Here is a 16,405-nt window from a genome sequence, read left to right as displayed (position 1 = left end):
TCACCAAGTAGACGTTGCTTGCTGACTGCAGTGAGTAATACAGATGAACAACGAAAGGGCTTTTGCTCAGCGCCAGTGCATCTCTCTCAGCTTGTACCTGATGAGTCATGTTTTTATTGATCATGTCTGCTTTTTTGACAACCTATAATAGATAACATGACAGTAGACACATTTACCCTCTTTCTTATTACTAAGTATTCAGAAGTTTCAAAGTTGTCATTATAAAAACACCAAGACGGGTAAAATTTATAGATGTCATTTAGATATGACCAACATTAGGAAATTGCCAGAAATATATCTCAGATGGTAAAACGAAGAAGAAAACATTGTTTTTAAGATAACATTGCTGATTTCTCACCCAATAAAGGCCTTCTCAAAAAAAATAAAATAAAATAAAATAAAAAAAAAAAAAAAAAGAGGGGCTGGAGAGATAGCTCAGCTGTTAAGAGCACTGGCTGTTCTTCCAGGGGTCCTGAGTTCAATTCCCAGCAACCACATGGTGGCTCACAACCATCTGTAATGAGATCTGGTGCCCTCTTCTGGCATGCAGGTTGAACACTCACTGTATACATGATAAATAAATAAAATCTTTAAAAAAAAAAAAAAAAAAAAAAAAGAAAAAAAAATAAGGTAACATTGCTTGCCTTGGAATTAAACAGCAAAAGTACCATGTACTTGAGAAGGAAAAGGAATTAAAACACTTCCTGACTGATCTGTATGTTTGTAGGAAAGCTTTATTATAACAAAGTCAAAAAATAATAATGTTCCTAATAAGCCCACCCAATAAGCAGGGAGTTGGTTAGATAAATAGTAACATATGTTTATATGTATACATTTTAGCTCCTCATTCTTTAACAGAAAGGAATAGAATAAAAATGTCAGGGACTGGTAAGATGGTCTGGTGGTTAAGAGTATGTATTATTCTGCAAGAAGATCCAAGTTCAATTGCTGTGGGATGGTCTGTATGTCAAATTGCTCTGATTGGTCAATAAATAAAACACTGATTGGCCAGTGGCTAGGCAGGAAGTATAGCGGGACTAACAGAGAGGAGAAAAGAAAGAACAGGAAGGCGGAAGAGTCACTGCCAGCCACCACCATGACAAGCAGCATGTGAAGATGCCGGTAAGCCACGAGCCATGTGGCAAGGTATAGATTTATAAAAATGGATTAATTTAAGATATAAGAACAGTTAGCAAGAAGCCTGCCACAGCCATACAGTTTGTAAGCAATATAAGTCTCTGTGTTTACTTGGTTAGGTCTGAGTGGTTGTGGGACTGGCGGGTGACAAAGATTTGTCCAGACTGTGGGCAAGGCAGGAAAACTCTAGTTACATTCAATTCCCAGTACCCACATCAGAAGGCTCACAACTGCCTGTGACTTCAGTTCCAAGGGATCTATAACACCTTGACCTCTACAGGCATCCACATACGTAGCGCATACACACATACACACACACACACACACACACACACACACACACATATATATGATTATTCTTTGATAGAGGGGAATAGAGTAAAAATGTTGGGGGCTGGAGGGACGGCTGATTGGCTAAAAGTATTTGTTGCTCTTATGGAAGACCTGAGTTTGGTTCCCAGCACCAATATGGTATCTCACAACCATCTGTAACTCTAGTTCCAGGGAATCCAACATCCTTGTGTTGCCTCCTTAGGTACCAGGTATGCGTATGGTGCACATACATATATTCAGCCAAAATGCTCACACCCATAAATTAAAGAAATTGAAAAAAATCATTTTTTATATGTTAGAAGTCTATTTACCTCAGGAATGATGAAATCTGGTCATGGTGGTACTTGCCTGTAATATCAGCATTTAGGAGGCTGAGGCAAGCCTGGACCACAGAGCAAGACTCTAATTTCAAAAATACAAAACAAAACAAAATACAATTCTGAAATACTCTCAAATGCTGCCTTATAGAAAAATCTGAGCTCTATCCCCATCCTTATGCTCTAAGACTGGTCTTGAATTGACTCTGCAGCTGAGGATGCCCTTCAATTCCCAATCCTCCCTCCCATACCTCACAAGTGTTGGCAGTACAGGTGTGTGCCATCACCTCTGGCCAAACCACACCTTTTAGGTTTCAAGGTGATTAGTATAAAAACAAAATTATACATTAAAATCGGAGCATTAGATGAACTAGTAACATTGGGATCATATAATTTTCAAAGAATTAATGAAAGTATTAAAAAACCTATTGGGATCAATGCTTATTACTATTATATAAAAAAGCACTCACTAAAGTGGTTAATAAAATGACTCGTACATGATAAATTCTAGCCTTTACCTCCTTTTCTTAAGAAAACCAAGGGAAGGGCTAGTGATATAGATCAGTGGTAGAGCACTTGCCTAACATGGGTAAGGCCTAGGTCTGTCCTTCCTAGCACTGTAGAGATAAAGCAAGCCTACGACATGATTCTGCGTGTCATCTTCCTGAACTGGCAGAAGCTCCAAGAAGGCATGTTTTGTTTACCACTATATCCCAGAACCAAATATATCTATTTATTGGACAGATTAATTGGTGTTTTTAAATCAACAATTAAAGATTTCTTGAGGTGTTACAGAAGGAAAAGCAGTTAAGCAGGAACCAAAATAAACAAGTTCTGAGTCATGAAAAATAATTCATGGCTTTGAGTGATCAGTTAGCTGTCTGGGTGTTGCTAGAACATGCGTTATGTGGAAAACACAGTGGAGACCTAGGGCCAAAAATTTGGAGTATGACTAACTTTCTAAGTACTCTGGATTTTGGTCTGCATGGCATAACCTAAGAATGGATTAAAAATAAAAATAATGATTCTAGTTAAGGGACTATTTCAATCAACTAAGTATAGAAATGAAGGCCTGAGGAACCTCAAACTACCAGGCAAATAAAAAAAAAAAAAATAAGATGCAAAAGACTATACATTGTATGATTTATGTGAAATGTCCAGAAAAGGCAACCATGCAGAGACATTAAGTGAGTTGGGGCACAGAGCATGTTGGTACAGGCCTGTAATCCCAGCACTTGGCAGACGGAGCCAGGAGCATCAGTAGTTCAAAACCAGCCAGCCTCAGCTACATCATAAGTCTAAGGCTATTTGGGACAAATTTGGGTCAAAGAGAGACAGAGAGGAGGGGGATAGAAAGGTTAGCAGTTATCTGCTGATGTATTAAAAGAGGTACTACGAATAGGCAGAAAAGGTCATTTCCTGGCTAAGGAACTATCCGTAAAATTGGATTGAGATGATTATTACACAACTATTTAATTTACTAAAATCATCATTAAACTGCACTTTTATAAACAAATGGGGAGAAATGTTGGCCTGGACATAGCTATTCATTTGGGAATGGAAATTAAAAATAATGTCTTCCAGAGGGAGACCAGGAACATTAAAAGATATGCTACATGGTTGAAATACAAGAAAGTTAAAATGCCTCAAGTTTCTAGCCTAAAGAGTAGGAATGACAGCGGTGCTATTAACGGAAGAGAAGGAGGCTCCAGGAGCGCCAGCCTTCAGGCAGTCAGCCAAAGAGGACTGCTTACCCTGTGTGTGCTATTCACCAAGCACAGCACATCAGAAATCTGAACCTGTCAACAGTCTGCTTTCCTTTGTTACTTTCACTCGGTACCGAAATGTGAGTAATCTGAAACTCTGGGAGTGGCTGAGAACCAAGAGTGAAGAGAACAATTTTACCTGCATTTGGCTGCTTCTAAGATTACATATAGATAATGAAGGCTGGATTTAGGACATATTTCTTTCTACTTGCTCTATAAATGAACTTAAAATCTAGATATCACTTTGGAAAATTTGAAAAGCAAAAATGAGGTTTAATGATATTTGTTTGTTTGTTTTTTTCAAGACAGTTTCTCTGTGTAGCTTTGGAGCCTGTCCTGGAACTCACTCTGTTGACCAGGCTGGCCTCCAACTCACAGAGATCCACCTGCCTCTGCTTCCCGAGTGCTGGGATTAAAGGCGTGCGGCACCACTGCCTGGCTTTAATGAGGTCTTTTGATTGTACAGTACTTGGTCTTGCCTATTAATCTATTATCAAATTGATGGAATAAAAACATAACCTGAAAGTGGCTATTACAAGCTTAATGAAAGTACCAAACTTAATCCTGGCAAAGCCAAACTTAGCCAAAAAAAAAAAAAAAAAAAGTCCAGATGACACATAAAATAAACAACACTATAACTAAACATTTCACAACATAAATCTCAGAACAAAAAAAAATAAAATAATGAAAATAATGCAGCTTTCTCTTGGTAAAAGTGGGATTTGAAATTGGTGTCTACAAACCAGTCATCTTTGAGATATCAAAATTCCTTACGTCGGAGCAAACAAGGAAAACCTAATCAACGGGTACTTAAGGCCTTTTGGATTTCGAAACGACTCAGGAATCACAGCTGTGGCTTCAAGTCTCTTCATGTCCAGCCTCAGTTTTCTCATTTGTTAACACTGGCCAGGGCAAAGTTGGACACGTTTTGCTATTTTCACTGAGTAGTGACTCTCAGGGTACAGGAAAGAAGGGCAGGGTAGGCAAAGGACAAACACCTGCCCACTGCAGTCAGCCCACGCAGGACTGACTGTGCAGGCTTCTGCAAGCAGGGCCATCCAGGCTAGTGCTGCCGCAGCCCCAGAGCCTGTCCAGCAGCGCAGTTAGGACGTCAGCAGGGGAGGACCGTCTGAGACCCTCTGCCTTCTAGACGGCTTCCTACCTTCACTGCGTACAACTTGCCGCCTTTCTGTCCCAGGTACACTTTCCCGAAGGCACCGCGGCTAATGGGCTTCACTATGGTGAACTCCTCAATGGAGGGTGGTCTTGGCACCGGGACTCTATTCACGCACTCCTCGGTCGCCGCGCCCCCTTCAGTCTCCTCACTCCCCGAAGCGGACTCCATAGCCGGCCAGTTCGCAGCCGCAGCCCGCGGCTCCCGCCAACTAGATTCAAAAGAGGCTTCGCCCACGGCCGGCGCCTCCCGTGACGTCACCGCGCCGCCGCGCCCCCCCCCCCGCCCGGCGGCTCCCTTTAAGGAGGTGTCGGTGGGCGGGGCCGGCGGGGCGCTGGGCGGGGTCGGCGGGGCGTTGGGCGTGGCTCCAGCTGGGGGCGGGGCCGGCGGGGCGCTGGGCGGGGCTCCAGCTGGGGGCGGGGTCGGCCGGCCCTGGACCGTGGGTGCCCGGCCTGTGTGTGACGGGGTGGCGCGGTTGCTGGCCAACGAGCGGAGGGGCGACTCAGATTTCAATGCGGATCGAGCCCGGTGGGGTCCTTCCAGGTCCCGGCCAAGATCTGCAGGTCTCCCTCCCTCCGCGTGAGCCAGGAACCGGGCCGGCTGTTCAGTAAAGCAATGGCGAGGGAGGAGGTGTGGAAGCTAGCGAAGTCACAGAATGTGGAGAACCTGGGTGAGCGGGAAGCGCGGTTGACCCCGTACTGAATTCAGAAGCGGACTAGGAGCGGCTAGAAGACCATCCAGTTTATTGTGGAAACAAACAAACAAAACAAAAAAACAACAACAAAAAAAATCAACAACCCCCGTAGAGGAAAAAACTACCGGGAAGAGGCAGAACGCTGACGGGGGTGGGGTGAGCGTGGGGGCGTTCCCTTGCTCCGGAAGTACTGTTTCGTGAGCCTCTGGTCTTCCGGGGCAGATGTCGTCGTAGCAGCTGTAGGGAGGGGAAGCCATTTTTTTGTTTCTGGGAAGAATAAGGAAGAAGCCGAGAGGAAAGCGAGGGGGAAATAACGAGAAAATAAGAGGGCTCAGCCCCTTCCCGCTGAACCGAAGATAGGAAGCAGTTCCGGCTGGTGGGTACGGTCCCGAGGGCCCAGAGATGTTCTCCCTGTCGAGCACTGTGCAGCCCCAGGTGAGCCCAGCTTGTAGTCGTTTTCCTGCGGCACCCCCCCCCCCTTTTTTTTCCTTTGCGACTGTGTTCCGGATGCTGTCGTAGAATCGGTTTTTCCGAAGCAAAGTAGAGAGGGAAGCGACGAGCCCAGTGTGAGTCGCGGGCTGAAAGTAGATCAGGGGACAATGCTCGGAGTATGACCTGCGACTTCAGAGGGTTGGCAACCAAGCCTCAGAGGGCGGAGGCGTGATCTTACAGTGGCGGAGACCGTAGCTTGTCCGATGGCTTGCTCGGCATTTCTGTTAGGAGAATTCAGGCATTGTTGAGGGTTGTACATTCTGAGATGGCTTGTGAAGTCTACGCGAGAGGTGAAGAGGACATGTAATGTTCTTTCCATCTTCCTCTCTCTGAAACACCCTTTTTTCCTTCAAGCAGAATTTAGCTCAGACATACCCTAATAATTTGAATAGCCATCATAATTTTTTTTCTTTCTGGCCAGAGTTAACTCGTGTACATTTTTGAGTCATCAGATTCTTACGATTAAATATTTAAAAAATTGATTTATATTCCATATTTTTGGATCCTTTTTCAGGACCCAAATTGTGCTAATGTTTTTTCCTTGACTCATCATCATCATCATTATTATTATTATTATTTACGGTGGTTGGAGGATGATAACAATGTTTTTTAAGAACTTTCAGGCCGGGCGGTGGTGGCAGAGCCAGGCGGATCTCTGTGATTTCAAGGCCAGCGTGGGCTACAGGCTACCAAGTGAGTTCCAGGAAAAGGCGCAAAGCTACACAGAGAAACTCTGTCTCGGGGAAAACAAACAAACAAACAAAAACTTTCAGATTCAGGCCATTTTAATTAATTTTAGTTAATTTATTTTACCTTTTTTGTTTTGGGGGTTTTTGTTTGTTTGTTTGTTTTTGTTTTGTTTTTCGAGACAGGGTTTCTCAGTGTAGCTTTGGAGCCTGTCCTGGAACTCTCTTTGAAGACCAGGCTGGCCTTGGACTCACAGAGATCCGCCTGCCTCTGCCTCCCCAGTGCTGGGATGAAAGGCGTGCGCCACCACCGCCCAGCTTATTTTACTTTTTGAGGCAAGGTCTCACTGTGTCTCTTTGCTGGTCCGGAACTCAGAGATTAGCCTGCTTCCGAAGTACTGGGATCAGTAGCTCCCCCCACCACCTCACCAGCTGCACCCTCAACTTCTTATCTTGATATGATTATTCCAGCCAGGTTTGGTGCAGACCTTTAATTCCTTGACTTGGGAGGCAGAGGCAGGTAGAGAGTCTAGACAAGCTTACATAGAGAGAACTTGTCTCAAAAGACCAAACCCCCCCCCCCCAAAGAAAAAAGATTATTCTTTAATTCCTATTACTCCCCTTCTTTTTTGTGTTTCTGTGATGTTGGCTGACTAATGGAGAATGGAATTACTTAGCTGCTGCTTGGGCAGTCAGAGAACAGCATGTGTGGATTCCCACCAGTGGGTGGAAGGAAAGGTGAACAGTAAGCAGGAATTTCAGGCAGACAGAAAAATATAAAGCATGAAAAGTCCTGTGAACACCAAGAGTGAGGCCAGTGTGGCAGGAATGCAGTGATTGAAGGGAGTGGTGTCGGAGAGGAAGTTAGAGAGGAGAGAGCCTCAGGACAGTTAAGGGAGTTGGTTTGGTTTCTGTGACCAGATTTGCATTTGTAGGCTTTCTCTGGCAGCTTGTGTGGAAAATACCAGAGGGCAAAAGTGTTAACGATTTAAGGATGCTGTTGGCCCTAACACAGGAAAGGGATGCTGTCCCAATAAAGTGATGTTAGTAATTATGGAAAATAAATGGATGTGTCTAGTGTGGCACCTCTAATTCCAGACTTGAGGGAGGGGGCAAGAGGATTAGGAATTGGCAGCCAACTTGTCCCAGGTGGAAAAAATAGAATTTGACTTGGTTTTTAGTGTGGGAGACGGTGGAAAGTGATGGTTCTGTTTTGGTCAGCCTGATACAGGATAATGGTTGTTTTCTAAGATGACAATGTCGGGGAAGTTTTAGTGATTGAAGAAGCAGTCTGATAGGAACTGTTGAATATAATTTTAATTAATTTCTATCAAGAAGATATGATGAATAATTTACTGTCCTGGAGTAGAAGACATAACATGGTAGAAGGGTAAAAGAGAGCCAGGTGGGAAACCCACTCTGGTGACTGCACCAGTCTGTTCCTAAGGACAGGACTTCCAGGACCTAAAGCCATGTGCCTTTGGGTCTCATAAAACTGGATCTCCCTGTGTAACACAGAGTGATTGGCTTGTAGTAATGCACTATCTTCTAGCTAAACACCTCCTACTTACTGCTGTTATAATGGAAGCTGAACTCAGCATGAATTTTAAAGGGAATATGCCTTCAGATCACAGCAAGATACAATAATAGCTAATTTTTATGTCACAGAGACTAATTATTTAAATTATGAGGCTTGGTATATACTCAGAACCATTATTTTATTCACTCAACCAAACACATCTTTATTATTCCCTGTATACACTCTTATGTTGGAATGCAACATTGAATATTAAAATAGAAAAAATATGGTGTTTATCTTTTAATTAGATAATATGGTGCTTATATTAATTTGATTAATATTAATCATATTAATAAAAGAAATACTTAATTTTATGATCTTCCTGGTGACAAACTTTTGTGAAATTCTTAGAATTTCTTGAGTTATTAGTAATCACAAGCCCTCATGGATTACATCTGTGTTTGTCCTAATGAGGTGACCTGAATCTGCAAATAACCTCAGAGTGGGACTACTCAGACCAGATAATTTCATCATACTGTAATTCCCCCATCTTCAGGCAGTAGTTGATCTGCTAGGTAGTACTCCCATGTGGAAGAGGGTTACATCATAACTCCAGAGAGGATGTCCTCCGCTATGTGTTCTTTCCAGGCCTGTCCAATATACTACTTTTTGTTCATTTCTGTTTCTTCTTACAGATGGGTAAATGTAAATAAAGTGTTTTCATGTGTTCTTTGAGCCGTTTCTAACCCAGAGAGCAAAGGAATACATAATGAAGGGAGGTAATAAAGAACCAAACTGGAGAAGATATTCAGGTTCTACAAGTATTAGATTTTAAGCAGAAGAGTGATCTCACAGACTTTGATTTTAATATGATCACTTTTATCTCATGCTGGGGAATGTGTTGCAGCTGGGTAAGGGCAGGATTTATGACAAGGTGGTGGCCGTGAAGAAGTACAAAATCAGAAAAGCCAGATATGGACTTTTGCTTTTAATGTTGATGAAGTATTCTGTGAAAGTGACTTTTATTTTGCTACTTCCCTCGTGGTAATGCTCTCCAGCTTTTCATTTACTTTAAAACTATGTTGGTAAATATTGCCCTGTTAGTGTGCATGCATTTGTCAAATTATTTCTTTAGATTAAATTTCTAGAAAGTAGACTTTGGAGGATGAAAATATATATATTTCAAATTAATTGTTGTAACATGGTCACTGTGTAGTCCTGGCTGTCCTTGAACTCTGTGTAGACCAAGCTAGGCTTGAACTTAGAGAGATCTGCCTGTCTCTTCCTCCCCAGTGCTGGAATAAAAAGTATATTCCACCATGCCTGTCTTCTAATGTATCCAGAATAGTATCATGAAAGAATAAACCAATTTTCTTTCTACCTTTGGTAAATGAGGATGGTTAATTTTTAATGTCTAGTTTTTTGTTTGTTTGTTTTGTTCTTGCGTGTGCATCTGTGTTTACTCCATCTGTGCCAATCTTTTTGGGTATGTGTTTGAGGGTTTGCTGCTGGATCTCAAACCTAGACCATCCTCCATGCTGAGCATAGCTTTACCCCTGAGCTTACCCATAATTTTGACATGTGGTGTATGTTTAACTTTTAGCAGATTCTAAATCCTGACCAGAAAAAAGATTATTTCTGTTATTTTTTTTAACATGCCGCTTAATTTGAACTTTGACCTTTTTTTCTAGGTTACAGTTCCTCTTAGTCATCTCATCAATGCCTTCCATTCACCAAAAACCGGATCTGTTTCTGTCAATACGTCTGTTTCTCAAAAACATCGAGATACAGTTCCTGAGCAGGACACTCCCAGTAGTGAGGTAATAGTTACTTGAACTAGTTTTTTTGGTTTTTCTCTGTGTAGCTTTGGCACCTTTCCTGGAACTCACTCTGTAGACCAGGCTGGCCTCGAGCTCACAGAGATCCACCTGCCTCTGCCTCCTGAGTGCTGGGATTAAAGGTGTGCACCACTACCACATGAGAAAGCTTTTTGATATGGTGAATTTTAATCATAATTGGTCATTTAGACATTTGTACCAATGCTTTCTGCTTTTGGTTTAATGTTTGTAATTAAAGGTAATTAATTCTGGCTTTTGTTGTACATATTAAGAGTATTAATTTATTTGTTGTTTTAAAATATTTATATGACATTATATTTGGTATGTACCTCCCACATTACTCCTTGTTGATACCAATTAGTTTTTCTTCTTTTTAAATAAAAAGTCTTAAAATTTTTTTAGTTATTCATTTTTATTTTGTGTATATTAATTTTTGCATGTATGTATATTTGTGTACCATGTACATCCTGGTGTCCATAGAGGTTAGAATAGGGTGTCAAATCCCCTGGAACTGGGTACTAGAACTGGACTGAACCCTGGTCCTTTGCAACAGCAGAAAAAGGGCTCTTAACTGCTGAGCTATTTCTCCAGCCCCTTTTCTTCCTTTTAAAAATAAAATTGAAAAAATTGACATTTTCGTAAACATATTGTCACGTGTTTGGTCATTTTCATCCCATTCCTCTGCTTTCTTCTAACAAGCCTCCCTCCTGTTTTCACGTCTTCGTTGTTACTGTGTTGATTTGGCTTGGTTGGTTGTTTGTGACCCACCCAGTTTAACTAGGGTTGCTTGTATGAGTGGTGGGTTACTTACTGGAGCGTGGCAGCCTTCTGGTGGCTGCATCCCTTAGGGAAATGATTCCTCTCCCATAGCAGCCATCAACCGCATAGCTCCTCAGGGAGGAATGGGAAGCTAGAACTCACAGGATACTGACAATTGTGACTTCAGTCTCAAGGAAGTTAGCAGCATAGTGATGCCTTCATTGTCTACTGCCTTATAGATACATTTAGTGTAATTAAACACTAATTAATCAAACATTTAGTGGAATTATAGATACATTTAGTGTAATTAACTAGAGTGGGCATGGTGACACAGCTGGAACCTTAGCCCTCCAGGGGCCCAGTCAGGAGGATTGAGAGTTTGAGGTCAGCCTGCACTCTAGTCTCAAACAACCAATTCAAAAACAAAACAACAGCTGGGCAGTGGTCGTGCACACCTTTAACTCCAGCACTAGGGAGGCAGAGGCAGACAGATCTCTTGAGTTCAGGGCTGGCTCTAGAAAGTTTTCAAAAAACCCTTGTAATCTGTAAATACCCAATGTTCTTAGTTTCAGTGTCAGGAGCTATGGCAGAGGAGGACAATAGAGGAAAAAATAGAAAAGAAACTTGTTTGAGGTGGTGACGGTCATGGGTCAGAATCTTGGACTCGGGGGACCTTCTGCCAGGATTGTATGTGTGCCCCAGCATGCCTGGCATGATGAAACACTTTGACTAAATGGAAAGCTTGTCTTCTCATCTTTGTACTTTCTTTTACCCTATTTGCCCAGTTTTCTTGTTCCTTTTTGTAGGCATGCCATTACTTTTCTTCTCTTTTGATAACCTTGCTCTCCAATCATACAGTCCAAGAAAACCTTACTACTGAAAATACTGTAAAGTTGCATTTATAAGTTAAACATAGTAAGAGATTAATAACAACTAATAATAGAAGAATAATTATTATTATAATGAAGGTTACATCAATGTTAGCTCACTTAAAATAGTCTGATTTACTGTACTCCACCCAGCAAATAATTATTCTTATGAATGACAGATGAGAGTTAGGTTGGCACTAGATCACAGTGCTTTATGTGTGGAGAGGGAAAACAATGTAAAGCCTTTCACCTCATTGTGAATCATAATGTTTAAGTAACTGGTGCTTTTGGTTACAGTGAGAAATACTTTTTCTATTATGAAATGTCATCTATTTTGGGATACTATTAGGAATTTTTTTTTCCCAAAACCCGGAATGAACCTTAGTAAAACTAGAACATTAGAATGCTTGTATTAACTTACTTTAATAATTAATAAATCAGTACACTTTTATATTTTAAAAAATTCTTATTGTTTTTGATAAGTATCCTTTAACTGTTTCACTAATGTTAATTTGGCTGATTTGTCTTTTATAGCCTGTACTTAATTTAAGAGACCTTGGATTATCTGAATTAAAAATTGGACAGATTGATCAACTGGTAGAAAATTTACTTCCTGGATTTTATAAAGACAAAAGAGTTTCTTCCCATTGGCATACATCTCATGTCTCGGCACAGTCCTTCTTTGAAAATAAATATGGTATGTTAGTTATTGTCATTTCTAACTTATTGATAATGATTATAATGTATTATTAGCATTTACTATGGGCCAGTTCTCTTTTGAGGTAGGGATTTTTTTTTTTTTATCTTTTTTCTTACTGCGATAATGTTAGATTTATAGAAAAAAATTTTAAAGTACAGAGAATTTCTCTGTACTCTTTTGATTCCCGTAATATTGACATCAGGGCTTGTTCATGCTATGAGCATTTTACCACGGAGCTACATATCCAGTCCATGAATGTGTTTTATGTGGTACTCCATGGATTGAACCCATGACCTCATTGAGGCTAGGCAAGTACTCTCCTTGTTAACTGAGTTACATCTTTAATCCTTTTATTATTTTCTATTTTGAGCTAGGGTTTTGGCAAGTTGTCCATTCAGATCTGAAATTTGGAGTTTTCCTGCCTCAACCTCCTGAATAGCTGGGATTATAGGAAATAGCCTGTGCCGCATGTGTATGTTTCTTTGTGTAGCCCTGGCTGTCCTGGAATTCACTGCATAGGCCAGGCTGGCCTCGAATTCAAGAGATCCACTTGCCTTTGCCTCCTAGGTGCTGGGATTAAGTTAAAGCCATGCGCTACCAGCCTAGAGTCTTCTTAAAATATCAAAATATCAAGGCTGGAAAGATGGCTCAAAGGTTAGTACTATTCTTAGTACTTATTCAAAGATTCTGAGTTCTATTCCCAGCAACTACATGGTGGCTCATGTCCATTTGTAATGAGATCTGGTGCCCTCTTCTGCCATGCAGGCATACATTCAGGCAGAACACTGTATATGTAATAAAAAAAAATTCAAAATACCTGTTTCATATTGATGGAAGAAAAGTTTTAAAAATCAGTATACATTGTAGGAGTCCAAGAATAAAAGAAGACTAAAAGAATGTAAGAGTGAGGAAAAAGTAGAACAGTGTAAGGTTTGAGGGCTTAGCCTAACAGATTGAGGCTCTTGTTTAGACTTCCTAAAGTGTTTGGCCCATAGCAAATCTTGAGGTTACATTGTTTAATGTGTTAATACTCTTATTCTCCTGCTCTAACCTGCATTACAATTCAAGATTCTTCATGCTATGAGGTACTTGCTCCACTTGGGCAGACGGAAATATTAGAAATGAGTTTCTTAGTTGCACTCCTAAGAAATTTTTGAAAAATGCTTTAAGTCTAATTAGGACATATAAACAAATAACAATCATTGAGGAGTTGGGACTGGGAGTATGTAGTTCAGTAATACTGTATGGCCTTGTGTTACAAGCCTGGCTATCAAAGAAAACGCTTTTATGCTTTGCTTTTTTGAGACACGGTCTCTATATGTAGCTCTGGCTGTGGAATTCACTATGTAGATCAGTCTGGCCTTGAACTCAGAGTTCTACCTGCTTCTGCCTCCAGAGCTCTGGATTAAAGATACTTATAAATCAGATTAGAAGCTGTGTTTACAGTGATCTATGGTATCATTAGAGCTTGAAATGATTTTAAGCAATAGTAGTTCTTTATCACTGTATCTTTTTAATAAAAGAGATTGTTTTTGTTTTTACCTCTGCTATAATCACATGCCAGAGAAAAATAGTAATCTAACATAAGTGATAGTGAAATGAGGAACTGTAAGATATAAAATAGTTAAAGCATCAAATGTCTTTTTAAAAATGTTTATACTATGAACAAATACTATGTGAAACTCATGTTTTATGATTTTCCTTGTTTTATAAATTTATATTTTATACAATTTTTCATACATTTTTGCTTTGGCTTGACAATTAGACAACAGCTTTTCCCAATTTCCTTTCAGGTCACTTAGATATGTTCAGTACACTACGCTCCTCTAGCTTGTACAGACAACATCCAAAAACTCTTCGAAGCATTTGTTCAGATCTTCAGTATCTTCCAGGTATGAAACAGCTATATTTATTTGAAAAACTTGATAGGTATGTTTAATAAGACTTGTTTTTGTTAATGGTGGTAATTAAATGTCTATTCATAGTATAGTGGACTTAAAATTATTTGGAATTATTAATTCACTTAGTTCTTAATTTTTTTATTATTATTAAGAAATTTTTTATTCATTTTACATACCAACCACAGATCTCCCTCCTCCTGCCCCCCCAGTCTTCCCCTCCAACCCCCTCCCATTCCCACCTCCTCCAAGACAAGATCTCCCATCGGGACCCAGCAGAGGCCAGTACATTCAGTTGAGGCAGGTCCAAGCCCCTTCTCACTGCACCAAGGCTGCACAAGGTGTCACACCATAGGCCTGGTCTTCAGAAAGCCTGCTCATAGTTCTGTATTTTTTGAGAGAGGTTTCATTATGTTAACCTAGACTGGCTTGTAACTTGTAGTCTCCCTCAGCCTCTTATATGTTGACCACCATGCCTAGCTTTCTTTATGAACTTTTGGAAAAAAAAAATTCTTATTTTATACATATTGTTGTTCCATCTGCATGTATGTCTGTGCACCATGCATGCCTGGTTTCCTCTGAGGCCAGAAAAGAGCATCAATTCTCTTGAAACTGGAGTTACTGATGGCTGTGAGCCAGCCACCTTGTAGATGCTAGAAATTGAGCCCAGGTCCTCTGGAAGAGCACCCAGTCCTGGTAACTACTTAGCCTTCTCTCTAGTCCTCTTTATCAACTCTGAGCTACAAAATAATAATAGAAGCTGTGTGTGGGTGCTAAGTACCAAGGTAAATCAGACATACAGAACTCATCTATACCTGTTTCAAAATAATTAACTAAGCATATTTATTTATTGCCCTCACATTAAAATAAAAAAACATAGAAATGACAGAAAAAAATTAAAGTAAGGCAAACAAAATGGAGAACATCAATGCTTTCATTAATATCTCAGAAAGATGAGGACTTTAAATAAAGCCTTAAAGTAGGTGACACCAAATTGATAGCATTGTTTGCTGCTTTCATGCAACTTAGGGGTAGTCAGTGATTCTCAGCCTGTGGATCATGACTTCTTTGGGGGTCACCTATCAGATAGTTACAATTCATAACAGTGGTAAAATTACATTTATGAAGAAGCAATGAAATAATTTTATGGTTAGGGTCATCACAACATGAGGATTAAAGAGTCGCAGCATTAGGAAAGCTGAGAACCACTGGGCTAGAGTGTCATAAATGATGTGAATGCTGCTGTTTCTAGTAGAACTTAAGAAAAATATCAAACTTGGAGTCAGTAAGAACGGACTTTGGGACTTGTCTTAGTTTGGCTTTTGTTCCTATGATAAACACTGGCCAAAAGCAACTTGGGGAGGAAGTGATTTATTTGGCTTACAGGTCCTAATCACAGTCCATCATTGAGGCAAATCAAGACAAACACAGAAGCAGGAATCTGGAGGTAGGAACTGCAGCAGAGGCCATGGAGGAGTCCCGTGGTTTCTCTGCTCTCTTTCTTGTGTAACTCAGCATCCCCTGCCCGGTGGTGACAGCATCCCCTTGTGGGCTGGACCCTCTCCCATCAGTCGCTAAGCCAGTACCTGAAGACTTGCCTCCAGGCCAGTCTTATGAAGGCATTTTCTCATTTGAGGGTCTCCTTCCAGATGGCCCTAGTTAATGCCACATTTACAAAACACGAGCTAGTACAGGCTGGTTGATGCAGTAAACACTTGAAAGATTGCCAGAATAGAGCCAATCATAGAGTACATATAGGAGTTAATGTCTAGGCTACATTTAGCAACAAACACTTTTTCTTGTAAGAACTCTGTGTGTGTGCATGTGTGTTTTGGGGGGAATCTACTTTTAGATTTTTGGTTTGAGCAGTGACGTGAAAGAAAAGCAACTTTACGTTGATTTTGAATCATGTATAAACTTGTCTTCACATAATTTGTGATTTATAGTTTTAGTACATTATTGCTTTGTTAATATTGAGAAAATAGACTTGGTATCAGTTCTGACCACTGTATTCTTATTTACAAATAGAAATGGTCTGCTGGGCAGTGGTGGTGCATGCCTTTAGTCCCAGCACTCCCGAGGCAGAGGCAGGTGGATCTCTGAATTTGAGGCCAGCCTGGTCTACAGAGTGAGATCCAGGAAAGGCACAAAACTACACAGAGAAACCCTGTCCCAAATAAATAAATAAATAAATAAATAAATAAATAAATAAATAAATAAATA

General features: G+C 40.5%; 3 protein-coding genes across 7 annotated transcripts in view; 1 reads left to right on the top strand and 2 right to left on the bottom strand.

Annotated features, from left to right (window-relative positions):
• Mastl (microtubule associated serine/threonine kinase like) overlaps positions 1 to 5,004 on the bottom strand; it is a 44,264-nt gene extending 39,260 nt beyond the window's left edge. The window contains exons 1-2 of one of the 2 annotated variants that reach the window (XM_042277985.2): positions 4,716 to 5,004; positions 5 to 142 (exon numbers count right to left, since the gene is read on the bottom strand). In XM_042277985.2, the coding sequence (XP_042133919.2) occupies positions 5 to 142; positions 4,716 to 4,898 (321 nt within the window). In that variant the 5' untranslated portion in view covers positions 4,899 to 5,004. The remainder of the gene's footprint in view (positions 1 to 4; positions 143 to 4,715) is intronic. The other variant, XM_042277984.2, reaches the window with a different exon arrangement.
• Positions 5,005 to 5,145: 141 nt separating this feature from the next.
• Positions 5,146 to 16,405, top strand: part of Yme1l1 (YME1 like 1 ATPase) — a 36,387-nt gene continuing 25,127 nt past the window's right edge. For 2 of the 4 annotated variants that reach the window (XM_042277980.2, XM_076572538.1), the window contains exons 1-4: positions 5,719 to 5,856; positions 9,810 to 9,938; positions 12,119 to 12,281; positions 14,078 to 14,176. In XM_042277980.2, coding sequence (XP_042133914.2) covers positions 5,824 to 5,856; positions 9,810 to 9,938; positions 12,119 to 12,281; positions 14,078 to 14,176 — 424 coding nt within the window. In that variant the 5' untranslated portion in view covers positions 5,719 to 5,823. Of the gene's footprint in view, positions 5,398 to 5,718; positions 5,857 to 9,809; positions 9,939 to 12,118; positions 12,282 to 14,077; positions 14,177 to 16,405 lie in introns of those variants that run through there. The other 2 variants (XM_042277981.2, XM_076572539.1) reach the window with 2 other exon arrangements.
• Positions 5,518 to 10,852, bottom strand: LOC121829498 (uncharacterized). Its single transcript, XM_076572540.1, has 3 exons — positions 10,768 to 10,852; positions 6,092 to 6,134; positions 5,518 to 5,999 (listed from the first exon to the last, which is right to left on the bottom strand). The coding sequence occupies exons 1-3, from the start codon at positions 10,795 to 10,797 to the stop codon at positions 5,518 to 5,520; spliced, it is 555 nt and encodes a 184-aa protein (XP_076428655.1). The 5' UTR covers positions 10,798 to 10,852.

The sequence above is a fragment of the Peromyscus maniculatus genome, chromosome 5 (genome assembly GCF_049852395.1).
Source record: "Peromyscus maniculatus bairdii isolate BWxNUB_F1_BW_parent chromosome 5, HU_Pman_BW_mat_3.1, whole genome shotgun sequence".
NCBI lineage: Eukaryota > Metazoa > Chordata > Mammalia > Rodentia > Cricetidae > Peromyscus > Peromyscus maniculatus.
This window is presented reverse-complemented; position numbering and strand designations above follow the sequence as displayed.